At 42.2% G+C, this 21,484-nt stretch overlaps 4 protein-coding genes across 5 annotated transcripts; 2 read left to right on the forward strand and 2 right to left on the reverse strand.

The window, feature by feature from the left end:
* Positions 1-4,151, reverse strand: LOC118104500 (proline-rich transmembrane protein 3-like). The gene is made up of 3 exons (XM_035151419.2): positions 3,748-4,151; positions 2,467-2,977; positions 1-1,989 (listed from the first exon to the last, which is right to left on the reverse strand). Exons 2-3 carry the CDS (start codon positions 2,945-2,947, stop codon positions 347-349), a joined length of 2,124 nt encoding a protein of 707 aa, XP_035007310.1. The 5' UTR covers positions 2,948-2,977; positions 3,748-4,151; the 3' UTR covers positions 1-346.
* A 1,513-nt stretch (positions 4,152-5,664) lies between these two features.
* On the forward strand, positions 5,665-11,448 carry LOC118104496 (transcriptional regulator QRICH1). 2 transcript variants are annotated; one of them, XM_035151411.2, is made up of 11 exons: positions 5,665-6,183; positions 6,886-7,146; positions 8,083-8,220; positions 8,314-9,282; positions 9,667-9,826; positions 10,035-10,189; positions 10,276-10,390; positions 10,470-10,578; positions 10,691-10,842; positions 10,944-11,034; positions 11,136-11,448. In XM_035151411.2, the coding sequence occupies exons 2-11, from the start codon at positions 6,898-6,900 to the stop codon at positions 11,323-11,325; spliced, it is 2,328 nt and encodes a 775-aa protein (XP_035007302.1). In that variant the 5' UTR covers positions 5,665-6,183; positions 6,886-6,897; the 3' UTR covers positions 11,326-11,448. The 2 variants fall into 2 exon arrangements, with proteins under 2 accessions (XP_035007302.1, XP_035007303.1); XM_035151412.2 differs by lacking the exon at positions 5,665-6,183 and adding an exon at positions 6,220-6,564.
* An 884-nt stretch (positions 11,449-12,332) lies between these two features.
* LOC118104514 (mitochondrial RNA pseudouridine synthase rpusd4) lies at positions 12,333-15,875 on the reverse strand. The gene is made up of 6 exons (XM_035151444.2): positions 15,403-15,875; positions 14,795-15,002; positions 14,391-14,484; positions 14,090-14,240; positions 13,906-14,003; positions 12,333-13,011 (listed from the first exon to the last, which is right to left on the reverse strand). The coding sequence occupies exons 1-6, from the start codon at positions 15,788-15,790 to the stop codon at positions 12,808-12,810; spliced, it is 1,143 nt and encodes a 380-aa protein (XP_035007335.2). The 5' UTR covers positions 15,791-15,875; the 3' UTR covers positions 12,333-12,807.
* Positions 15,876-16,305: 430 nt separating this feature from the next.
* On the forward strand, positions 16,306-20,446 carry LOC118104508 (WD repeat-containing protein 82). The gene is made up of 9 exons (XM_035151437.2): positions 16,306-16,725; positions 17,247-17,347; positions 17,718-17,784; positions 18,283-18,382; positions 19,185-19,301; positions 19,413-19,568; positions 19,680-19,749; positions 19,838-19,980; positions 20,075-20,446. The coding sequence occupies exons 1-9, from the start codon at positions 16,565-16,567 to the stop codon at positions 20,105-20,107; spliced, it is 948 nt and encodes a 315-aa protein (XP_035007328.1). The 5' UTR covers positions 16,306-16,564; the 3' UTR covers positions 20,108-20,446.
* The last annotated feature ends 1,038 nt before the right edge of the window (positions 20,447-21,484 follow it).

The following is a 21,484-nucleotide window of genomic DNA, read 5'->3' on the forward strand; positions in this document are numbered from 1 at the left end:
CTGTTTTTTAGAAATGTAGTCTATTATTATAATTGTTTTTATAATTACCTGACACTAAGAATTGTTGTGTTTTTGTTACATTCGAATGAGCCCTTTATATCCACATGGGGAGCTGGTGCTCTTCCATGGAGTCCGGCATCTTGCACCACCATGTCTCTACAGTAGCTTAGAACGGACAAAACAAACACTGGCTCGAGGGATAGCCTTTCACATATTTAGGTTACCTGAAGGCCACCGTAGGTTCTCCTGACCTATGTGCTTGGAAGAGGTGAGGGGTGTTCAGTTGGTTGCAATCTGCAACTTCACCACTAGAAGCCACTTAAATCTAGACACTGAACATTCAAATTTAGAGGTCTGTGACATCATTAGACTTGTCATACCGATGCATCATTGCTGACAGCTCTGAATTAAACTCTCCTCCCTTATAGACAGGGGTTTGGGACCCAATGCTTCCACTATAATCAGCTGTGGCACTGGGTGACAGTATTTGCTCACTGACTTGGAAATGATCAAGTGATGCAGAAATAGACTCTGTATCTAACAACCACCCATAGCGAACATAAGTTGGAGGGAATGTTGTTGTGTCTCCATGATTGGCTTCTGTGTGAGTCCAAGAGGTCGGTGTTGACAGGCTTCCTTCAAGATGTTCATGGTGAAGGGCATTGTGAATGCTGCGCCTGAGGTTGATAGGAGACGGGGGCCGCATGTCAAATTCTATCAGTGAAAGAATACATTGACGTTCCCCTACTTTTTGCCACAGTAGTGCAGGCTGAGAGTCTGAGTTGCTATTGTGAACTGCATCAGGCGGGTATTCTACTGTATGGATAGATGGCTGATCATCATATGGGCACCGTATGTTATAACTGACATTTGCTCTAGCCAGGTTATATTTTGCCCAGTTATTTGGCATCAATTCTTCCCAGGTTTTCTCAGATTTTCTCAGTGGCCCTTTTCGCACGTTGGCCAGGAACCTACACCACAAGCTTTTCTCCTCCATCCCTTTAAACATCCCAAATCTGATCGGCCAGTAATCAGCCCTTGACTCTCCATTAGAGGGCATCCAGAAGATCCAAGATCCCAGGACAAGCAAAGAGAAACCCCAGGATAACTCAAGGATTCTCGCCCAAAACTGACTAAGCCACCAGCCCCAGCCAAAGCGCCTCCAGTTCCCCAGTAACCCATAAAGCCAGAGGAGACTATACATCTGAAGGCTGCAGCAGAGAACCCCGAAGAAGGCGCACACTGCTGTTACCCGCTTTGCTCGCCTGTCAATCCTGTGTGAAGGAAACCACTGAGGCACAGACGACATGAGGAAGGGATCTCGATAAGAGAGTGACTTGGTGAGGATTCCCATGCAGAATGGGAGGCCCCAGCAGAGGGAGAGTGTCTGCAGCAACAGAGGGAGAGCAGGGCATAGAGTTGTGGAGTATAGGTCTGCTACAAGTAATGGAGTGCAATGTGATATAGCCAGCCCTCCAACGACCCATGGGCGTTGCAGCTTTGGAGGAAAAAAGAATAACTTCAACCCCTCCAGTGTCACCAGAGCGAGGGCAACCTGTGCCCACAGAAGAAGCTGGAGAGGGACATTATGGAGCGCTGCTAGAGTAGCACGAGAGAGAATCTGATGGGTACCATAAGGATCAAGTAGCAGGAGGACACCACGCAAAGTACCACCCATAACTAGGAGACTGTTCTCCAGGGTCAGGGCATGACAGAGGGAATGAGGGAGGATGCATGCACTGGCCATTCCCAAAACTGCCAGGACTGCCATCAGTATGAAAAGGCTGGCACATCCAAAGACATGTAGTTCCCAGACGAATGCCAGTGTGCGGCTCATGTCGTCCCAGAGCAGATTGGTGCCATTCTGGTTTTTAAGAACAACACAAGGTCTAAGACCGAGCACACAGGGACCTCCAGGTCCATGCGAGTTGCGATTTGTCAAGGAGGTAAACAGATTTGTTTGGACGGGGCGTTTAAGGCTGTCACCACCTGAAAGAGAAAGGACGAAAGAAAGGAGAAAAGACTTGGATACAGAATAATGAATCCATCCATTATCAATGCCGCTTAACCTTTGAGAATCGCAGGGGGAGCTGGAGCCAATCCCAACTGGAATTGGCTGAGAGGCAGAGTACACTCTGAACAGGTCGCAAGTGTATCGCAGGGCCAACATACAGAGATAAACCACAATTCACACTTCACATTATATTGAATCATTCAACTTGTAACAGTACAAAGTTCTTGGAAAACACATGCTCTTTAAGCACAAGGTCAAAAATTGAGAAGTGTATACTTCTCATATTCTTTGGTTAGTTTGCATATTACTGAATCTGTTAAAATATCCTGCATCTGTAGTGTTTTTTAAATATATGGGTTGAGGGTTGTATGTATCTGACACTGACTGACCCTATGAGGAGAAGCTGAATAGTACTCGGCTTGACTTCTCTTGACAATCACATGTTCACTTACCATCCAGAGAGTCATCCTTTCCTCTGGATGCACGAGTCTCTTTGAACTGTTCCTCAGCTGTCATGTGCCTGCCTTCCAAGAAAGCTGACTCTGAGATGACGTGCACACTGGGGTGAGTGGGTGCTGTTATTGAAGTATAAGCTTTGTCAGCTCCTCTGTCCTGGGCCCGTAAGTGGGGTAGTGAAAGTTCTAGTGCTCTAGTTAAAGTGATTCCAAGCCAAGGTTGGTTTCCATCGCTGGCTCCCTCGTGCCCCACTGGAATGTGAGTTATATTAAGTTGACGTGATGCTGCACTGTCTACATTATGTCCGTTGCCTTCCACAGAATCACTGGCCATGATGAAGGCATTGTTGTTTCTGTCCGTGCTTCGATTTATTTGGACGGAATCAGAGTTGTCCAGTGAATGTGAAGTTTGAATTAGACTTCCAATTGAAAAGAGACACACAATTAATGTAATGAAGAGCGCAGTGGAACCCTCCATTTTTTGGCACCGAAACGTAAATCCAGAAACCTAAAGAAAAACAAAGAAGAGGAAGAGCTGACGTGTGATTCCACATAATATTTTGAGCTACAGGATATTTTACATAGTTGTTCAAAAGTTGATAGTAGAGAGACTTTGGATGTTAAGTAAAGGTAAAGGAGTCATACAGAATCCCAGATTACGAATCTGGAGGTTCAAGCCTGTAAAGGACATTAATCCCCTTGAGTAATCTAGTGGGACTTCACACTCTGTGGACGAGACAGCTTGGCAAAACTACAGCATAAGCCATCAGATCTATCTGTGCTCAGTGGGTCACAGACAGCAAGCTGCCACTTCAATAAACCACCAATGAAAATAGAAAATAAATAGATAATAATAAATAGAAAATCATATAGGAGACGATGGAGCACAACTATCATGTAAAATAATCTTCTTTTTTACCATGATGTATTCTTGCAGGTGACCTGGTTTTGCAAGTGCAGCCTCTGCAGAGTTTTGACAATAAATGAATGTTGTTTCTGTTTCTGTTTATTTTTACTCGGCTCAAAACATAAACCACAAGGCTAACAAATACAGCATGTCCTGACTTACTGTTGAGAAATTCTACAATTTGATTACATTTTTTAAATGGTGGATCAAAACACAACTGCAAATTCATTAAAAAGCTTTTCATGCAGGGCTGTAGTGGATTGTGTAGTTATTACAGTTATTTCACAATATTACCAAAACACGTTGCCAGTACAATTTGTGCTGTAAACTAATCCACCCCCCTTCATTATTGCCAGATAATTCAGATATACCTGTGATTCCTTGTGTCCTGCTTCCTTTTAATGCCTCATGCGTTGCACTCCATCTCTCGCTGCAGTAAACGTGTCAGTAACATCAGATTTCTGGTGTGGGAGATGAAGAGCGTCAGAGTGAGGACAGAATAGAATGGATTTACCCACATGCTCACAGCCATAAAGTCTTCAAGCTGGCGTCTTATTCCTGTTGCAGCACTGCCTGGTGACTTGGCAGTCTCCTATCATGATGTCATCTGTAAACACAAAGAGCGGGGCCCAAATACCAGGGGTCACTTCCACAAAAAAAGCTTGTGGAAATATCTGCCAGGTTATTGCATTCACATGCAGAGATTTTAAAAAGTGAATACAAGTAAAGAGTAAATAACAATCCACTGGCTCTTTCGACAGCACTTGCGTTGAGGTAAATCCCTTCTGAAAAGGATTACATTAAGATTCTTACAGTGGCACAAAGTCACATGAAGTGATACTGAGGAGCCAAATAGACACATACACTCTGAAGGGCTTATTAATTTGGAAAGTATTTGCAAGGTCTGATGCCCAACATAACATGTCCAATGGACTGAATATGTAATGCATCAACATATGATGAAATATATATATATTTGAACATGTATATGCATCATTGGGATGTAAAGGCATGTCGTTATGAAAAAATATGAATATACATGTATAACTACCACCACCATTTCCACCAGAGAGCAGAATCTCAGCTCTTCTGCAGTGAGTGTGGGAATTAACTCTTTCCTCTCCAGTGTGTCAGGGGCACAGCCCATGCTTACAGCGCATCTGTGTAGGTCTACCTTAAGACGGGCGAGAGGCAGTTTGTTGTGGAGCGAGCAGGGGGAGGCCCTCAGTGGCACATGCCTGGCTCTTTAAGGCAGACTGGGGAGGTTAGATTTTGTTAAAGGCACATGCATTCAAATGTGTGCCAGGCCTGGTTCACTTAATGGTCAATTCAAATTGTCTAGTGAATATTATAGATGGATTAATTATGGTGATGTAGTGACACAAAGAGGAGGTTGTCTGACAACAGTGAGACCTATTTTATTTCATTTTAACAGAGCTTTCATCCACACCTCATGGATAATGTGACCTGTACAATAAAACACAAATGGAGATTAGATTTTGAGAATAGCCTGCAGTTGATGCTGTCATTCAGATTAACTATCCATCCATATATATCTATCTATCTGCCTCTCTTTCTATCTCTCTATCTATCTATCTATCTATCTATCTATCTATCTATCTGTCTGTCTGTCTGTCTGTCTGTCTGTCTGTCTGTATGTATGTAGTTGCATAGCCTGCAGTTGATGCTGTCATTCAGATTAACTATCCATCCATCTATCTATCTATCTATCTATCTATCTATCTGTCTGCTCAGTCTGCCTCTCTATCTATTTATATATCTATCTATCTGTCTGTCTATCTATCTAAATATCTACATATCTGTTTATCTATCTATCTATCTATCTACTATCTGTCTATCTATCTAAATATCTACATATCTGTTTATCTATCTATCTATTATCTATCTATCTATCTATCTATCTATCTGTCTGTCTGTCTATCTAAATATCTACATATCTGTTTATCTATCTATCTATCTATCTATCTAAATATCTATGTATCTATCTAAATATCTGTCTATCTATCTATATAGATAGATAGATATATTTATATGTCTATCTATCTATCTTTTAGTTAATAAAAACAACAATAGGTAATAGATAATAAGTACATGTGTAGATATGATGGTACTTGTGGTATTTTGGTGAGGGCCCGTTCAAACAGAAACATAATGAAATCTGATGAGGCTCCACCACAGATGGGGACATGTGCGGTGAATTGTGCACATGGGTCTGTGTGTGTGTTGTGTTTTCAGTGTTGATATGTCAGCAGCACAGATCCACATGTGTTGGTCGTGCAGTGGGGCGGAGGGGGGCTGGTGTTAGCAGGACAGGCCGCCGCCTCGCACATCATCAGTCTGAAGAGGAGTCGCGTTGATCTCGGGGCCTTTACTTCCGTCGTTTTATATCCCGCTGGATGAACACCGAGGGCCCGCTGCTGTCCGTGTGTTCGTGCGGTGCAGGGTGTAGGAACACTACCCGTGATTCCTCTGGACAAATCAATCCGAGCTCTGCTGGAGCTTCGGGAAACTTATTTTTTTTTTTTTTTCTACGCACCACAGCCTGGATCTCAGCTCAGCCCCCGAAACAGGCAGACGTCAGAGACCTCGCCTGCCGCCCGCCGCCGCCGCCGCTGCTTCTTAATTCTATCTAATCGCAGCATTGTTTGTGGGGATTTCCACCGCTGCCACATTCACTATGTGGCGGGGTGAGTGGCACGCTGCCTGGTAGCTGTTCGACGTTTATCGGCTTTTTAGTTTTAAACACCGTGCCTTGGCGGAAAGAAGAGGATTTCGTTTTATTTAAGGTAGCATGACGGGATCCGGAGCCCCCGAGCTAGCTAGCGAGCAGTAGCACCGCGGTTAGCTAGCTCGTTAGCCCCGTGCAACTGCAATGAATGGACTGTTTATGTTGGTGTTTGTTAACGCGCACGGTGTTTTAATTACACGGTGTATATTTATAAGACGTCACTTTGGTATTTAACGGTGTCTAAATACAGTTATTGATCCACATATGCGCGCGTGTTGTGACAAAACACTGCCTAGCTAAGTGGGAAGCTAGCATGCTAACAACTAGCTAACGTAGACGCTGTTGTTAAACCAGAACTAAAAATGTCTGGTGATCGTAGTGTCGGTGCTTCGATACTGGTTCACGCATATAATGAAAATAAGTATCTCATAATATACATGTACGTGTATGTGTGCTGTCTATGTGAATTATGTTTAAATTACTAAAAAGTTGAAGCGTAGAAGACATTTTAGGACAAGTTAAAATGCACTTTGTCCCTTGTTATTACAACGCACCCTTTTAAATTAGCAGCTATTGAAGTTATACTTTTAAAGTTCATTATGTTGTGCTAATATAATTGCAGGTCCTAGAGTAAACAGCTGCCTCCTCTTCGTTACACTGATCTGCATTGAAACTTTCATTGCAGCCCTTTATGAATATGAGATGTTTGGGACTTGAAGCGTTTCAAGTGTTTTTCAGATCCATTCTCTTCTCCCTTCAGGTCAAAGTGACAATGAATGAGCAGGACAGTGGGGTGGTGTCCTTCGATGAGTATGTGCGGCAGAAGGCCCGCACTGTTCCCCAGCACAGGATGAAGGAGTTCCTGGAGTGTCTTTCCAAGGGCCCCGAGGTGCTGCAGGAGTTCAACCAGCAGGAGGGTGCCGCCACCACCACAGCCATGGTGTACCAGCAGCAGGACGCCAACTGTATCTACACAGACAGCACAGAGGTGGCAGGGTCGCTCCTAGAGCTGGCTTGCCCGGTAAGATCCTTTTCTTAGAATGGTTATTCTCCTTGGACAATGTTATCACAGTTTATCAATCAGCCACACGGCCCATATATACTTATTAGATATGTGTTTTATGATGGGTACAGGTGACTTCTGCAGAGATTTCACCTCAGCTGTCTGTGCACCAGGGGTCTGATCAGCAGCTCCAAGTGCAGGTTGGTTTATAGCCAGTTTCTGTTTCTCACCAACATTACAAGCCAGATGGGGCAGGGTGGAGGGGTCCTGAAACACAGTCGTTGCTCACTGTCAAGAGTAAAACAGATCAAATAGCAGTGTGGTGTTTGATTGTCTTGGTTAAAGTTACATTAATTGCAGTTTGAGTTAAGTAGTTTTGTTTTGCCAGCTCTGACACCTGAATCCACTTACTGTTGAGAAAAGATTCGAGATTCCAGGTCGAAACAAAAATAAATTTGCCGTCAGTTTTTCCCGTTGACAGTATAGCTCCCACACTCTAATACTCTATTGTCATAGTACATGAGACAGCATTCACTTAATCCTTTATTTATTCACTTCATGGTTAACCATGCCTCTTCCCTACTTGCTATTTAGAGAAATGTCTGTGGCTACACATTAAAATATGATCAATAATTCACCGTTTCGCAACTCCTGTACTTGTCTTTTACTGTGTCTGTAAATGTATAAATATCCCGTTAGGTTAAGATTCTCTATTTTATTTCTGCGGAGAAGAAATGTTTCTTTGACAACTTACCCTGATACCCTGTCTCAGTGTTAATTGTTTTTGTATCATTGAAGCTTGATATTTTCTTATCAAAAATACCATTATTAATTTAGAGATAAACTCCTTGAAATTAATGCGTGGAATTCGTCATAATTTGTCAGTGAACTGTGAAGTATATTATTTTGAACTTGTGTGTCTGTTTATTTTCCATGCTACCCCCTCTATGCCAGGTTCAGATCCAAGAACAGCATGGCCAAACCATCAGCCAGGTTCTTCAGGTGGCCTCGCCCTCCCAGCAGGATTTGCAGGGAATCTCTACAGCTCAGTTCATCCAGCATGGAGATCTCACAGAGGAGCAGCAACAGCAGGTGCAGTTTAATATCAGTCACTCATATCAGGTGTATCCATGTGATGGATTGTTGCTGTGTTTTTTTTTTTTTACACAATGCTGTCTGTTACAGATTCAGGCACAGCTGGTTGCAGCTGTAGCCGGAGGACAACAAATCCAGTTACAAGGAACGCAACATATTCAGCTGCCAGGGGGCCAGCAAATTCAGCTTCAGGCTGGTCAACATATTCAGTTACAAGGAGGCCAACAGATTCAACTGCAGGGTGGACAACATATTCAACAGATTCAACTGCAGGGTGGACAACAGATTCAACTGCAGGGTGGACAACAGATTCAACTGCAGGGTGGACAACAGATTCAACTGCAGGGTGGACAACAGATTCAACTGCAGGGTGGACAACAAATTCAACTGCAGGGTGGACAACAAATTCAGCTACATGATGGCCAACAGATCCAGATCCAGACCATAGAGGCCATGTCTCCTACCCATCAACAGGACTCTCCTAGGGAGGTAGAGAGGAGGTCTGGTTCTGCCTCAGCTGTTCTCCAACCTGCCAAGAAACGTAAGGTGGATGTCCCTCTAGCTGTTTCCTATGCTGTTCCACAGGGTCAGCAGGTGGCTACTGTTCTGGCCATCCCTCAAGGGCAGCAGCAAAGCTATGTGTCGCTACGACCAGATTTGCTCACTGTTGACAGTGCTCAGCTGTTCAGCACCACAGGGACAATCACAGGTCCCACAGGTGAGACCTGGACCATCCCTGTGTACTCTGCGCCACAACAGCAGGGTGTAACTCACATTGCCTTACCACAGGAAACGTACAGCACAGTGCAAGTTACCACCACCAACGGTAAGGACAAAATGTCCCCAAGGTCTGCAGATGTGCAGCTGGCCTCCGCTGGGACACAGGAAGAAATGGTACAGACCCTGTTCCCAGCGCAGTTCATGAACGGGAACATTCACAACCTTGTGGCAGTGCAGGCTGTAGGAGGGACTTACAACACTACACAGTCGGTGCACATATGGGACCCAAATCAACAGAGTCAAGGAGAAGAGGGGCAAGAACAGCAGCTCCATCTGCAGGTTAGAATACAATTTTACTAACAGACATCTAGACCTGCAATTGAGTTGGTCCTATGCTTTGTAGTGTGTTTTTCCAAAGCTCAGGGAATGTGGAGGATAAAATGAACCCAAACTTGTGGCATACATGTATTCTTGTAGTCCAGAAATCAGTATTTGAAATCTACCAATTTAACGCTTCTTATAGTGTTTGAGACCTTCCTAATACATCTTGCTTTTTCTCCTGATGTTTCCCTTTTTACTATTTGTCTGGGTTTTTTTCTGTCCTTTTTCAGACCGACGTCTTTAAAAACCACGCGTGAATTATTTCGACATAATTATCTAAAGGTGTGATTTAGCCTTGCGGCCCTCTTTCCCACAAAGCATTCACTTTTTTATTTTGTGCAGGGTCAAGTACAGACGGAGGCTGAAGCTGAACCGCCAACTGAAATTCTGGTTCCTGTCTGTCTAAAGCCAGAGGAAGGCCTGGAGGTCTGGCGGCTTTGGGCGAAACGGAAAAACATAGAGTTAAGCAAGCAGGAGAAAACCAGTCTTGCCCCAATAGGACGTAAGTCAATCGTTTTATCACACATTCACAACAACACTGATATATTTCATTATATGTATTAACACCACCAGAAGCAATACATTTTCATGAGCCAGTCATGAAGTACTTTTTTTAACTTTCCTTCTTGTAACTGAGAAATTAGCAAGTGAACTTTGTAGCATTAATTAATGAATTCTGCCTGTGTTCATCTCTCTTTGGTTGTGTCCAGGTCGCCAGCCGCTGCGTTTTCAAGAAGACTTGGTGTCTAGTGCTGTAGCCGAGCTAAACCTGGGTCTTTCCCTGATGACGCAGGAAGCACGTGGATCAGAAGAAGAAGAATTTTCCCCTGACGTTCTGTATTATGTATTCTTGTGTATACAAAAGGTTAGTATCACCCTGTTTGAACATGAAGATTGTTTAACCATCCAAAAATCCTATCATACGGTATTTCTTTATGTTTCACTTTATAGTACATCGCCGACAACGGACGTGTGGATGATGTTTTCGCTGATCCATATTACACACGTTTCTGTGCCTCCTTACACAACATCCTTGATGGCTGGAAACCAAGTGTCCACCCGTTAGGTGAGAAAGAATCAACATGTACGCTTGTTTTTTGTTCTTCAATTTAAAACAATTACTTATTTTTGCATTTAAATCTTAGGTTACATCATTCCAAGTCATGTGACAGAGGAGATGCTGTGGGAGTGTAAACAGCTCGGTGCACATTCGCCAGCCACACTCCTCACTACCCTAATGTACTTCAATACAAAGTGAGTAACCACCACTTACTGGCCCCAATCTGCTCTCTGTAATGATAGTTATGTATTTCAGATGTAAACACACTTGTAGATGTAAACTGTTAAAAATCTTTCTTTGTTTCAGGTATTTCTGCCTGATTACACCTGAACAGCACATGAAAGTAGCTTTCTCTAAGGTCCTCAGACACACGAGGAAGAACCCCACCAATGCCAAGGACAAAGCAACCAGCATCCGCCTTCTCAAAGGACAAGGTCCACACAGTGCCGGACAGAAAGGTGCTCATTGCATTTAGCCTCAGTCGAAGTCTTTCTTTGAATTGCTGCCTTTGAGAAGCAGAAACTGCTGACGCTGACTTCTTTTGTGACATCTGTTTCAGGAACTGACGACATGTATGAAGAACAGATTGAAGATCCGGAGAATCCACTTCGCTGTCCCATTAAACTTTATGACTTTTACCTCTTCAAATGGTGAGTGACATTAAATCACAGAAACCCTTTTTAGCTGGATTACTCTTCAATATGAAGACAAAAAAATATTTAAAAAATATCCCTTCTTTTCCTTTTTCCAGTCCTCAGAGCATTAAAGGACGCAATGATGCGTACTACATGACTCCAGAACCTGTCGTTGCACCCAACAGCCCAATGTGGTACTCATCGCAGCCGCTCACAAATCAGCAAGTGGAACAAATACTGGCTCGCATCATCGTGGTCCGAGAGATCCAGGAGATTATTGGTGTCAGTGCAGAGAACATGGGCTAAACTGAGCGGACTGTCTGGACTGATGGGGACTCGTTCCACAGTCACTGATTGTTGACTATGCAGTAGCTGTCCTGACTTTAAACTTCACTGGCCATCTCAAATAAAATGGATCAACTTCTGAAACAATCATTTTTCTTCTGAGGAGTATACACGAGAATTTCTCTCCTTACTTTTTCTGCTTTCAGCTGATTGGGTGGACTTCTTTCTCTTGACCACCAACGTAAGCCATCGCCTCTGTAACCTGGCAGTTAAGCAAGGTTTTATTCTCACCACTGCGGGAACACTGGTCAGTCTGTTGGATTGCTGCTGTCTCAGCTGAGCAGGTGTTACTTTTTCCTGTAAAAGTCAAATCTTCTGAATATATGAAGATATTTCTCCCTCCACTTCTTATCCTCACAGTCAGTTAATGTCTTACTTCTCCTCAAGGTCCCACTATGATACATTACATCTTAAAGGACAATTACAGGGGCCACTGCTCAAGGTTCCTTCTTTTTTTTTTCTATACTGATTGCATATTGAATCATGTATTGATATGTTCAAAAATACAAAACTTGTGCCTGTTTTTTCTAAAAACAACAAAAAGACGTAATTTGTGCTTGTGGACAACCCAAGCGGACCCTCAGAAATTCACATGGTCAAGTGCTATACTGCAGTCATGTGGGCGGAAACATTTTTCTCAGGTCAAAGCTATCCATTAAAGAACACCCGTCAAGGATTTTATTTGCCAACTTACTCCTGTATGTCTGTGTGTATAGTTGGTTATTAAACAGGATATGCAGGTGGAAACATCCTTGTCCAGCTCCACTGTTAATCCTTGAATGAGGAGTCGTGTCATGCAGTTTGACAATGACAAGAATCTGGCACTCACTAGTCTGGACATACAACTGATGTTTGAAACAAGGATTCCCAATGGGCCTTTTAAAACTGACTTATTACAGCATTCACATGATACCTCCAGGGAAATGACACGTAATTGTAGTTTTACTACATTGAAAAATAGTTGTAAATCAATTTTTCTTCATTTGTTTATTACTAAAACAAGTTGTGTAGCACTGTACAGTCATTTACTACAGTCTCTTCTGATTGACCTCAGCTTTACACTAGCATGACAATGGAACACATACCTCCGCCAAGGCCGATCAATCGCACACATTGTCTGGTTCTTATAGTAGAAATATAAAAGGAAATTGTTAACATGTCAAAAAATATAATGCAAGAAAATAGAAAAATGTTATTTCTTCCAAAGAATCATCCCCGCACCAAGTTTGGAGGAAATAGGTTTTGTAGTTTTTGTATAATCCTGCTAAAAAAAATAAAGAAACAGATGAAAACATAACCTTCTTGGCAGAGGTAATGCATTCATTTCCATTTAATTTAAATGGTTGCACACTTTTTCAGGCTGAAATCCTTCACAACTGATGCCCACTAATTTGAAGACATCGTTTGGACTGAACAGAATTTAACACAAACGCAAGGATGTAGTTATTGATCTTCCTTTTTGTCGGGAAGACTTAAATGCAGTCGCTTCAGTGTTTGTGTGAAGTATTTAGGCAGCGGACAGGACACGTCGACGTCTGCTTGACTAACTTGTGGCAGTGTCAGCTGTCGAGCGTGCAAATAAAGAGGAAGATGCCGGATCTTGCTCTGTTCCAGGCCAAGCTTTCCCAAAACACGTTCCGGTAATTTCTGTGGACCAAAATGTACAGTTAAATTATTTAGAAATTGTAAAAAAAAACTAAACTTGTAGGAATGTGGGTCGTCCTTTTCCTTTTGTAAATGTGTTATAATACAAATAGTATAGGCAAATAACACTCAATTTCTGAATTTAAATGAACATGGAATATTTAAACAAGAACTTAAAACATGATGGAGCAGATTTAAATCTTGGCTTCCAGGAGGGTTTTCTATCACACACAGTCGTCGGGAGCAATTTGAGGTTCAGTATCTTGCCCGAGGACACATTGAAATGCGGACTGGAGGGGCCGGGGATCAAACAAGCAACCTTCTGGTTAGGGGTTAACCCTCTCTACATTCTGAGCCACAGCCAAACTAAACAGGACCATCCACCAATCAAAGTACACATTTAACACCGGCTGTGCCTGAGTTTGTCCTTTGTCTTACTTCAAAACCAAACTGCTGGTAGATGCTTTCGAGGCATTTGCTCACTGTTAGAGGTAAGTCACTCATGTTCCAGTGGCAGACACCATCCCCACCTGTATTTACTGATTCTCTGGCATATTCCGCTTCTAACTATTCAAGTCCCATGTGAGACTGAGCTCGAGTCATATTTGAGGACAACCTCTAAGAGAGGAAGGCGGCTGTGACTGATAAACACTGAACTATTTTGGTCTCTAAGCAAATAAAACACAAATGGCGTTTACACCATTTATTGCCATATGCCATTAGTGGAGAATTGTGTCTGTCGGTGGAGCACAAGTGAAATGATGTGACAAACTTAAAATCTGCCACTAAAACATGAGTGGCATGATGTTGGCTGTTAACCGATGTTGATGCTGCTGCTGGTTTATGTACATGTGTCTGTTTCACCCTGGTCTCTGCTATATTAGAAACACACTGTACCTGGGGTGCCAGTTTATCCAAGTGGGAATATTTATGGTCGCCGAGAATAGGACAAGCCACAGCTAAGGCCATGTGAACCCTCATCTGGTGTTTCGCTCCTGTGGACAAGAAAAATTAAGAAATTAAAGTAAAAACTGACGACAACAAAAAGAGATTGTCAGTAATTTAAGAAGAATCTTCTAACCGGTTAAAGGCTGAAGCTCCACGAGGCTGCAGCCACCGCTGCTGTCCAGGACTCTGTACCTGGTCACGGCAGGATGAGCTTGTCTATGAGCTCGCACTTTGGTTACACCATCACCTGCATCATTCATTTTGAAAAGAGGACTTAACGCCATCTGAAATTAAAAAGAATCGTGAGAATGAAGAAACCACACACCTTACATTGAGCAGTTCTGCAATAACACTGAAATGAAATAGAGTTTTAATCAATGACTAAACAGAAATAAAAAATACTTGCTACAGCATGTAAAGTACAGAAGAGGCACCTTGTAGTGCGGCCGAGGGCCTGCGACTCCTCGCTCTATGATGGGAATATCAATCAGTCCTTCAGACGGCACAGGAACCCCCACTGTGATGACCCTGAGGGAGATCAGTGAACAGGAGAATGTGAACTGAGAAGTATGGCAAGTGACACCTTGCATGTGACACCTTGAATCTATTAAGCCGTTCTCAGACATGAACTCCGGAGAATGTCCACACGATTAGGTCCGGACTTTCTCCAGAGTTTACTTTTCCCATGAGAAGAACACAGCAGGAGATTTCCCAATCAGACGCTTTCACAACAACATAGAAATCTCCGGAGCATAGAGCCCTTTTGGAGAATGTCAGGAGATATCCGGAGTTCAGTGCATGTCTAGTGTAATGCAAGTGTATTATATTCATATTTTACCAGTATTTTCTTGTCACTTGGTTGTTTCTGTGCAGGTTGAGTATGTGCTCTGCTGCCTCTTTATTCCTGGCCAGTAGGATAACTCCTGTCATCTCCTTCTCCAGGCCCAGACAGGGGAGCAGCTGCGAGTCAGACCTCACCTTCATCCCGTCCATCATTTTGGAGAGGACAGGAAGCACAGATGAAATGGACGTGACCCTGGAGTCATCTGAGAGACAGCAACAACAACACATGTTTTCATCCAGCTTCAGCTTGAGATTCAATATATCCAACCATTGAAACAGTCATTATAGACATCTTCAATACTGCAACAGGACTAACGCATGATCAATACTATCAGGCAGCTGATGTTATCAACAAATACTGACTTATCTCATATATAGGAACATACAAAATCCTGGCAGATTGATCAACAATGAAGTGAATTCTCAGTTGCAGCCCTACATCAGAGGCAAACTTGATTTTGTCCTTGAAGTAATCAGTTAATGACCTTTTTGCACTTGAAATATATTCTCTCACCTGATCCCCACAAACAACCTAATCGAGCCAAGTCAATAAAGCGGTGCAGATGAGTAATATGAACTGGAGCAGGCTGCTGGTTTGTTTACCTCTGAAAGGAACTCCATGTGGTTTACTGATGACCACTACATCTTTATCCTGGTACAGCACGCTTCTGAGCAGGTGTTTGGCCAGCACGTTAGGGTGAACGTTTTGAAGCTGCAGACTGAATCGCTTCAGCTCCTCCACCCTCTTCTGCTGAGCGGACACCGGAGCCTCGGCGGCCGGCGGCGTCTTCCTCTCCTGCTGGACCTTCCGGGCCAGGTCAGCGGCTGTCAGGCGAGGCTTCTCCCCCACGGCGGTGGCCTGGCCCCGGGTGAGGAAGGACGCTGGCCCCGGGTCCCGGCGGCAGTTTGTCCGCGATCTGAACGGGGTCAGGAGGGTTTTCACTCCGGAGCTCCAGTCACCGGTCCGGGCTATTCTTCTACAGCTGTTCATGGTGGATTAGTGTTAGTTTGACATTAACCTCAGAGAAGCTCTCACACACAAACAGGAAACACGTGCTGCTCGGAATTAAATTACTTCCGAGTGGTACCTTTCAAAATAAAAGCATGAGGTTTGTAAGAAGTATATTTTTCAAAATACAAGAACATATTACGATATTGTTAATATGAACTTTGAATAAAGTCACACTAATGAACTGTAGAACTAATATTTAGTTCCACAAGCAAAGAATTGTTTTGATATTGTATTTCACTCACTATTGAAGTTGACAGAAACATCTATATATATATGTAAAACTTTACACAAAACTTTACCTATGCTAAACTTTACAGCGGTTTTTTTCAGTAAAAACACTGCTTGGTAATGGGATGTATAAGAAGGAGAGAGCTGGATAAGTCTTGCACTTCCTTAAAACTACAAATTTATATCGCAAGATATAAACTGAGGGCATAGTCTGTAGTGATAATTCCCTACCGGTGGGAGGCAGCAACGCACTAAATGGTGCCTAGTCTGCTGGAAAGAAGAAGAAGAAGAAGAAGAAGTCCGGGTTGGAACAACATGGCCGCTTGTTGTTTACACAATGAAATATGACTGTTTTTTAATGTTTGAATGAAAACATGAGCACTGAACTCGCATCGTGGCTCCGTGAGGACAGTAGCAGACAAACAGCAGAACTGACTCCCAGGCTCCAGTAGATCAGAAATAACAGAGGGCCCCTTGCAGGTCGTGTTCGGCGGGCTGTGTTTATGTTTCTGAGCCGCAGCAGACATGAAGATCACGGACGGTGTGTTACGGAGCTTCCGAGTGGCCCGGACCTACAGCGAAAACTCCCAGAAAGTCAACTGTGTGGACTTCAGTCCGAATGGACAACATGCGATATCCAGCAGCGACGACGACTGCATCGTGTTGTATGACATCCAGGAGGGAAAGTTAGTATATATATATATATTATACCATAAAAACGAAACCCAAACTCATACCACCATTGTTCTTTTTATCTATTTATTTTACACATTTCTATTTTATTTGTATCGTTTTGCCACTTCAACTTGTTTTTAAAACAGATTTTCCCATTTAATGTTTGTTTTACCTATTTTAATCTATTTCCTCTTTTATTCTGCTCTTTTTAATCCATTTTATTCTGCTCGTACACTGTTTTGAAGCAGGCTTTCAGATTTGAAATGAATTTATTTCAATTCTGTGTTGTTTTAAAGGCCCAGTGTGTAAGATTTAGATGAAAGGGATCTATTGGCAGAAATTGAATATTAAATAATCCCAGTGATGTTTTCACTAGTGTGTAATCAACTAAATTGTATGAATTTTTGTTTTCTATACCTTAGAATGGGCCTTTTCTATCTAAATACTAAAATCAATATGAACCGGGGTGTGCAGGATGTTCCCTGTGCTCTTATGGGATCAGAAGACTGACAATGTATTCTCTCTTTTTCAGACCCAAGCGTACTCTGTTCAGCAAGAAGTATGGAGTGGACCTCATCCGCTACACACATGGAGATACACAGACGGTGGTCTACAGCTCCAACAAACTAGATGGTAACTAAAACGACACTCAGTGGAGCTCAGATCCACATCAAGATCTGCAATGAATTCTTTGAGAAATCAACCAAAATGCTGAAAAGCAGCCCATCTCGCAATGTTAAAGAAAGTGGGGAAAAAAATCTTGACATTTACCAAGACCAAAATTCAATGCTTTGTTCCTTGGGTCACGCCCCACCCCTACACAAACTTTAATGGAAATTGTAATCCTGCTGACAAACAAGCAAGTGGACAGGGATGAAAACATAACTTCCTTGGGACTCGCGATAGCCACCTGTTGGTACACAAGCACCAAATACCAAGATGATAAATATACTTAAAGTACATGTTTTAGTGTTGGTGAATGAAAATGTTTTGTGTCGGGCAGATACCATACGATACCTGTCTCTGAGTGACAACAAGTACATCCGCTATTTCCCCGGACACACTGCAAGGTGAGTGTATGTGACCACCTGGACCACCACATAATAAGAGGCTACATAAGCATAAAGTATACATGACCCTTGTCATGTGATGGGTAGACAAATACCAACAGAAGACCTGCAAACAGTTTGGTTCTCCTGCATAGTGTAAACTGGAAAGTATTTAAGGTCTTGAGGTCCTAACCAGATCAAACCAAGAAGCCAAATATCATATTTTAATATTGTGTAATACTGTAATACATTTATGAGTTAAGTACATCTTCTAATCTATCAATTATCCATATCTTATCCTAGTATGCTGACAAGTATATCTTCACAATTACACTTGAATACATAGACATAAGAGGAGTCGTAATGGTAAACTATAATCCTGATCAGCGTGAACATGTTTACCTCTGACATAGCAACTAGTTACCCAGTTCTCCACAGGTGCCATTAACTTTCACTTCATGCTATCTGTTCTCTTCCTTGTTGCACTTAACTTGATTGTTTACCACATATTGGTTTCAGGGTTATTGCTCTCTCCATGTCTCCAGTGGATGATACGTTTATCTCAGGCTCACTGGATAAGACGATCCGGATCTGGGACCTGCGCTCTCAAAACTGTCAGGTGATTATTCTGTGAACAAGTTGGAAAATGAAACTTCCTCTGCTCTCTGTGGGCAGTGACTTCAATGTGTACACCCACTGCTGTAGCTGTTAGTGCTTTAAAGCAGGACTTCAGAAATTACTGCACATCAGGGTGCTTTAAGTCAACAGCAGGCAAATCTGGCAATCTCTTTATATTAATGAGTATTTGTCCTGTGACCACTGGGTGTCCCCAGAACTGCTGTAGGAATATGGACCCGCCCTCTCAGATGGAAAACTGGACCAAAATACAGCAGCTAAAGCACAATATAGTAAATTAAACTCTATAAACAAAGACTAATTGGAAGTGGTAGAAATTAAGATGTAAAGTGTATGACACAAACACAAGTCAAAAATTAATGTTGCTGAAATATGGTGGTTTTATTTATATATTTTCTGTCTTAACTTCTCACATTTTCTCTGTATTACCTCCGGCACAGAGCGTATGTTTCCACCCCGGTCAGTGTGTTTGTTGGTTGTTTGGTTTTCCTTGAAACTTGGTGGAAGGATGGGTCAGGAAAGACCCCATTCAATTTGATGCAGATTAAAGGGGGCAGATCCAGCAGATTCAATTTCTTGTACTTTGCAATATAGGACATTTTTCAAAATTGTTACCATTTACCCAGGGAACCGTTCATTGGTCTTGATCAGGCACATTTAAGGAACTGATATGTATGAGTGTGTATTACTTGGTGTAAGATTAAGTTCAAGGGGACTGTTGGGCCTTGGTAGAGGTATGCGCTTTACTGAGTACCGTTCTAGTTATTTGTGTGTTTGTCTTTCAGGGTTTGACTAATCCACTGGGGCAACCTGTTTGTTCCTTCGACCCTGATGGGCTGATATTTGCTGCAGGGGTGGAATCACAGGCCATTAAACTTTACGACCTTCGGGCTTTCGACAAGGTAAATTGCAAAATCATTGTGTTCACGTTTTGTTTCTTTGAGTGTGTGAGCCCTTTGTACTGCTGCTGTATTATGTCGTGTCTATAACACCTTATATCTCCCTGTTGAAAGGGTCCATTCGCCTCCTTTGAGTCGAGGTTTAATCGCGTCTGTGACTGGACGGGACTCAAGTTCAGTAACGATGGGAAACAGATTCTCATCTCAACAAACGGAGGGATGATTCGTGTCGTCAATGCATTCAATGGATCTGTGCTGCACAATTTTTCTGTAAGAGACATACACAGTCATTTAATCACTCAGCCACAAATCTATTGAATTGCACCTGTTTACAGTTACTTGTATGTGGTTGAGGGTTTCTCTGTCTCTGCTCATTTGAAGGGCTACAACAACAGTAGAGGCATCTCCCTGGAGGCTTGCTTCACTCCAGACTCACAGTTTGTTATGATCGGTGAGCTAACATTCTGACGCTTTATATTTTGTCGACCCTCCTGTGAGACCTCTTCCCTGATCTTGTTTAACCACGTCTTGCTGTGCAGGCTCAGAGGACGGGAGAGTCCACGTTTGGAGCACTGAGAGCGGGATGAAGGTGGCCGTGCTGGATGGGAAACATCCAGGACCCATCAACACGCTGCAGTTTAACCCCAGATACATGACGTTTGCCAGTGCCTGCACGAACATGGTGAGATGATCAAATGCACTGAATCAGCTACTGCTGAACAAACAGCGATGAACAGAGTGATCATTTATGTTTTCTCCTCTTGTTCTTTCAACAGAACTTTTGGCTTCCGTGCATTGAGGACTTGTAGAGGGAGTGAATCCTCGTACGGTGTAACACATGGCCATCATGCAGTGATGCAGGAATACCTTCATGTGTATTTTGTCACAATAAGAACACTGGTGTAATAGTATGTTGGAGACATACTTGCCATTTTTAAAATATTTTTAAGTTTAACATTCTACCATCAGTATTTTACAGTATTTTTAATAATGACTGCAACTGAAAAACATGTTTTCTGTAAAACGTTTATTGTTTTTTATAGAATTCAAATTTGAATATTTTAACCCTTTATCATGGTGTGTCCTGTATAATGTGTGTGAAACATTTTCAGTGTTTTTATTATTAAAAATTTTGATATAAATGATAACTTGTTTTTCGATTTAAAAATGATGTTTTTACTCGAAATCTGAATACACAGTTATATAGCTGCAGTTAACGGTTACTTTTATTATCAATAATCTGACAATAACTGTTTTTTTTTATAAATACTTTGGTCTATAAAATGTAATATAATATAATAATGCAGTATAAAAGCAATTCATTATTTCCATAAAGATGATAATTTTCATCTGGAGCATTTAATAAACACTTATCAATCACCAGATATGGAGCGAACATAAACACTGTAATTTAGACATTACATTTACAATTTAAAAAAGAGAAAATGCAGCCAAAAGCTTTTATTAGAAGAGAAGGATCTAGTTCATGTTCACTATAGTTACTGGAGATGATGTGAAATATTCACAAGATCAAAGAGTGTTCTCCTCCTTTTGGATGCCATTAAGTTTCAACTTTTGAAATTTAACTACGGGTCCCATGATTTAGTCAGCACTAACTACATTATGCTTAACGGCACACACAGCTCTCTCTCTCTATATATCTCTATCTCTCTCTCTATCTATCTCTGTCTATGTCTCTTTAATCAAGATAGTTGCTCATTCATTTCTGTTGACTGGTATATTGCTGCTCCCACAACAACAACACATCGCTCATGTAATCTCACTCAACAAACTCAGTTGGTAAACCAATCTGTGAACACACATGCACGTGGGAGAGAGAAACACAGGCATCGTTAATCATTTTGATGAATGGGTGTTTTCTTTTTTTGTATTTATTTGAACACAAAGTGTGTCTTCCTGCAGCAGGGGGGGGGGGGGCTCTGCTGAATAATGTATAGATGCTTGGGTTGTGTGCTCACCACAGAGTGAATAATGGATGATCCCATCACAGGTAACCTCACAGGTGCACACTTATCTTTCTCTCACCAACCTGTGTGTGTGTGTGTGGAGGGGGGGGGCATCTGATAGGTTAAGCACTTGTCTTTAAGATTGTTGATAACTTTTTAACTTTTCACACTCATTCACTCGTGTGTGCCTTTTGCTGTGTAAACACTGACCTTGTGGCC

This window comes from Hippoglossus stenolepis, chromosome 3 (assembly GCF_022539355.2).
Source record: "Hippoglossus stenolepis isolate QCI-W04-F060 chromosome 3, HSTE1.2, whole genome shotgun sequence".
In the NCBI taxonomy this organism is placed as follows: domain Eukaryota; kingdom Metazoa; phylum Chordata; class Actinopteri; order Pleuronectiformes; family Pleuronectidae; genus Hippoglossus; species Hippoglossus stenolepis.

Bases quoted from the DNA above. Each gene is read 5' to 3' on its own strand.
- LOC118104508 (XM_035151437.2), top strand. From the start codon at position 16,565: ATGAAGATCACGGACGGTGTGTTACGGAGCTTCCGAGTGGCCCGGACC. The intron at 18,383-19,184 runs GTGATTATTCTG...TTTGTCTTTCAG, and splicing joins TGCGCTCTCAAAACTGTCAG to GGTTTGACTAATCCACTGGG. The intron at 19,750-19,837 runs GTGAGCTAACAT...CTTGCTGTGCAG, and splicing joins CTCACAGTTTGTTATGATCG to GCTCAGAGGACGGGAGAGTC.
- LOC118104500 (XM_035151419.2), bottom strand. From the start codon at position 2,947: ATGGAGGGTTCCACTGCGCTCTTCATTACATTAATTGTGTGTCTCTTT. The intron at 1,990-2,466 runs GTAAGTGAACAT...TTTCTCTTTCAG, and splicing joins AAAGGATGACTCTCTGGATG to GTGGTGACAGCCTTAAACGC.
- LOC118104496 (XM_035151411.2), top strand. From the start codon at position 6,898: ATGAATGAGCAGGACAGTGGGGTGGTGTCCTTCGATGAGTATGTGCGG. The intron at 9,283-9,666 runs GTTAGAATACAA...TATTTTGTGCAG, and splicing joins AACAGCAGCTCCATCTGCAG to GGTCAAGTACAGACGGAGGC. The intron at 11,035-11,135 runs GTGAGTGACATT...TCCTTTTTCCAG, and splicing joins GACTTTTACCTCTTCAAATG to TCCTCAGAGCATTAAAGGAC.
- LOC118104514 (XM_035151444.2), bottom strand. From the start codon at position 15,790: ATGAACAGCTGTAGAAGAATAGCCCGGACCGGTGACTGGAGCTCCGGA. The intron at 14,485-14,794 runs GTAAAATATGAA...GATCTCCCTCAG, and splicing joins CAAGTGACAAGAAAATACTG to GGTCATCACAGTGGGGGTTC. The intron at 14,004-14,089 runs GTTAGAAGATTC...TCTTGTCCACAG, and splicing joins GGAGCTTCAGCCTTTAACCG to GAGCGAAACACCAGATGAGG.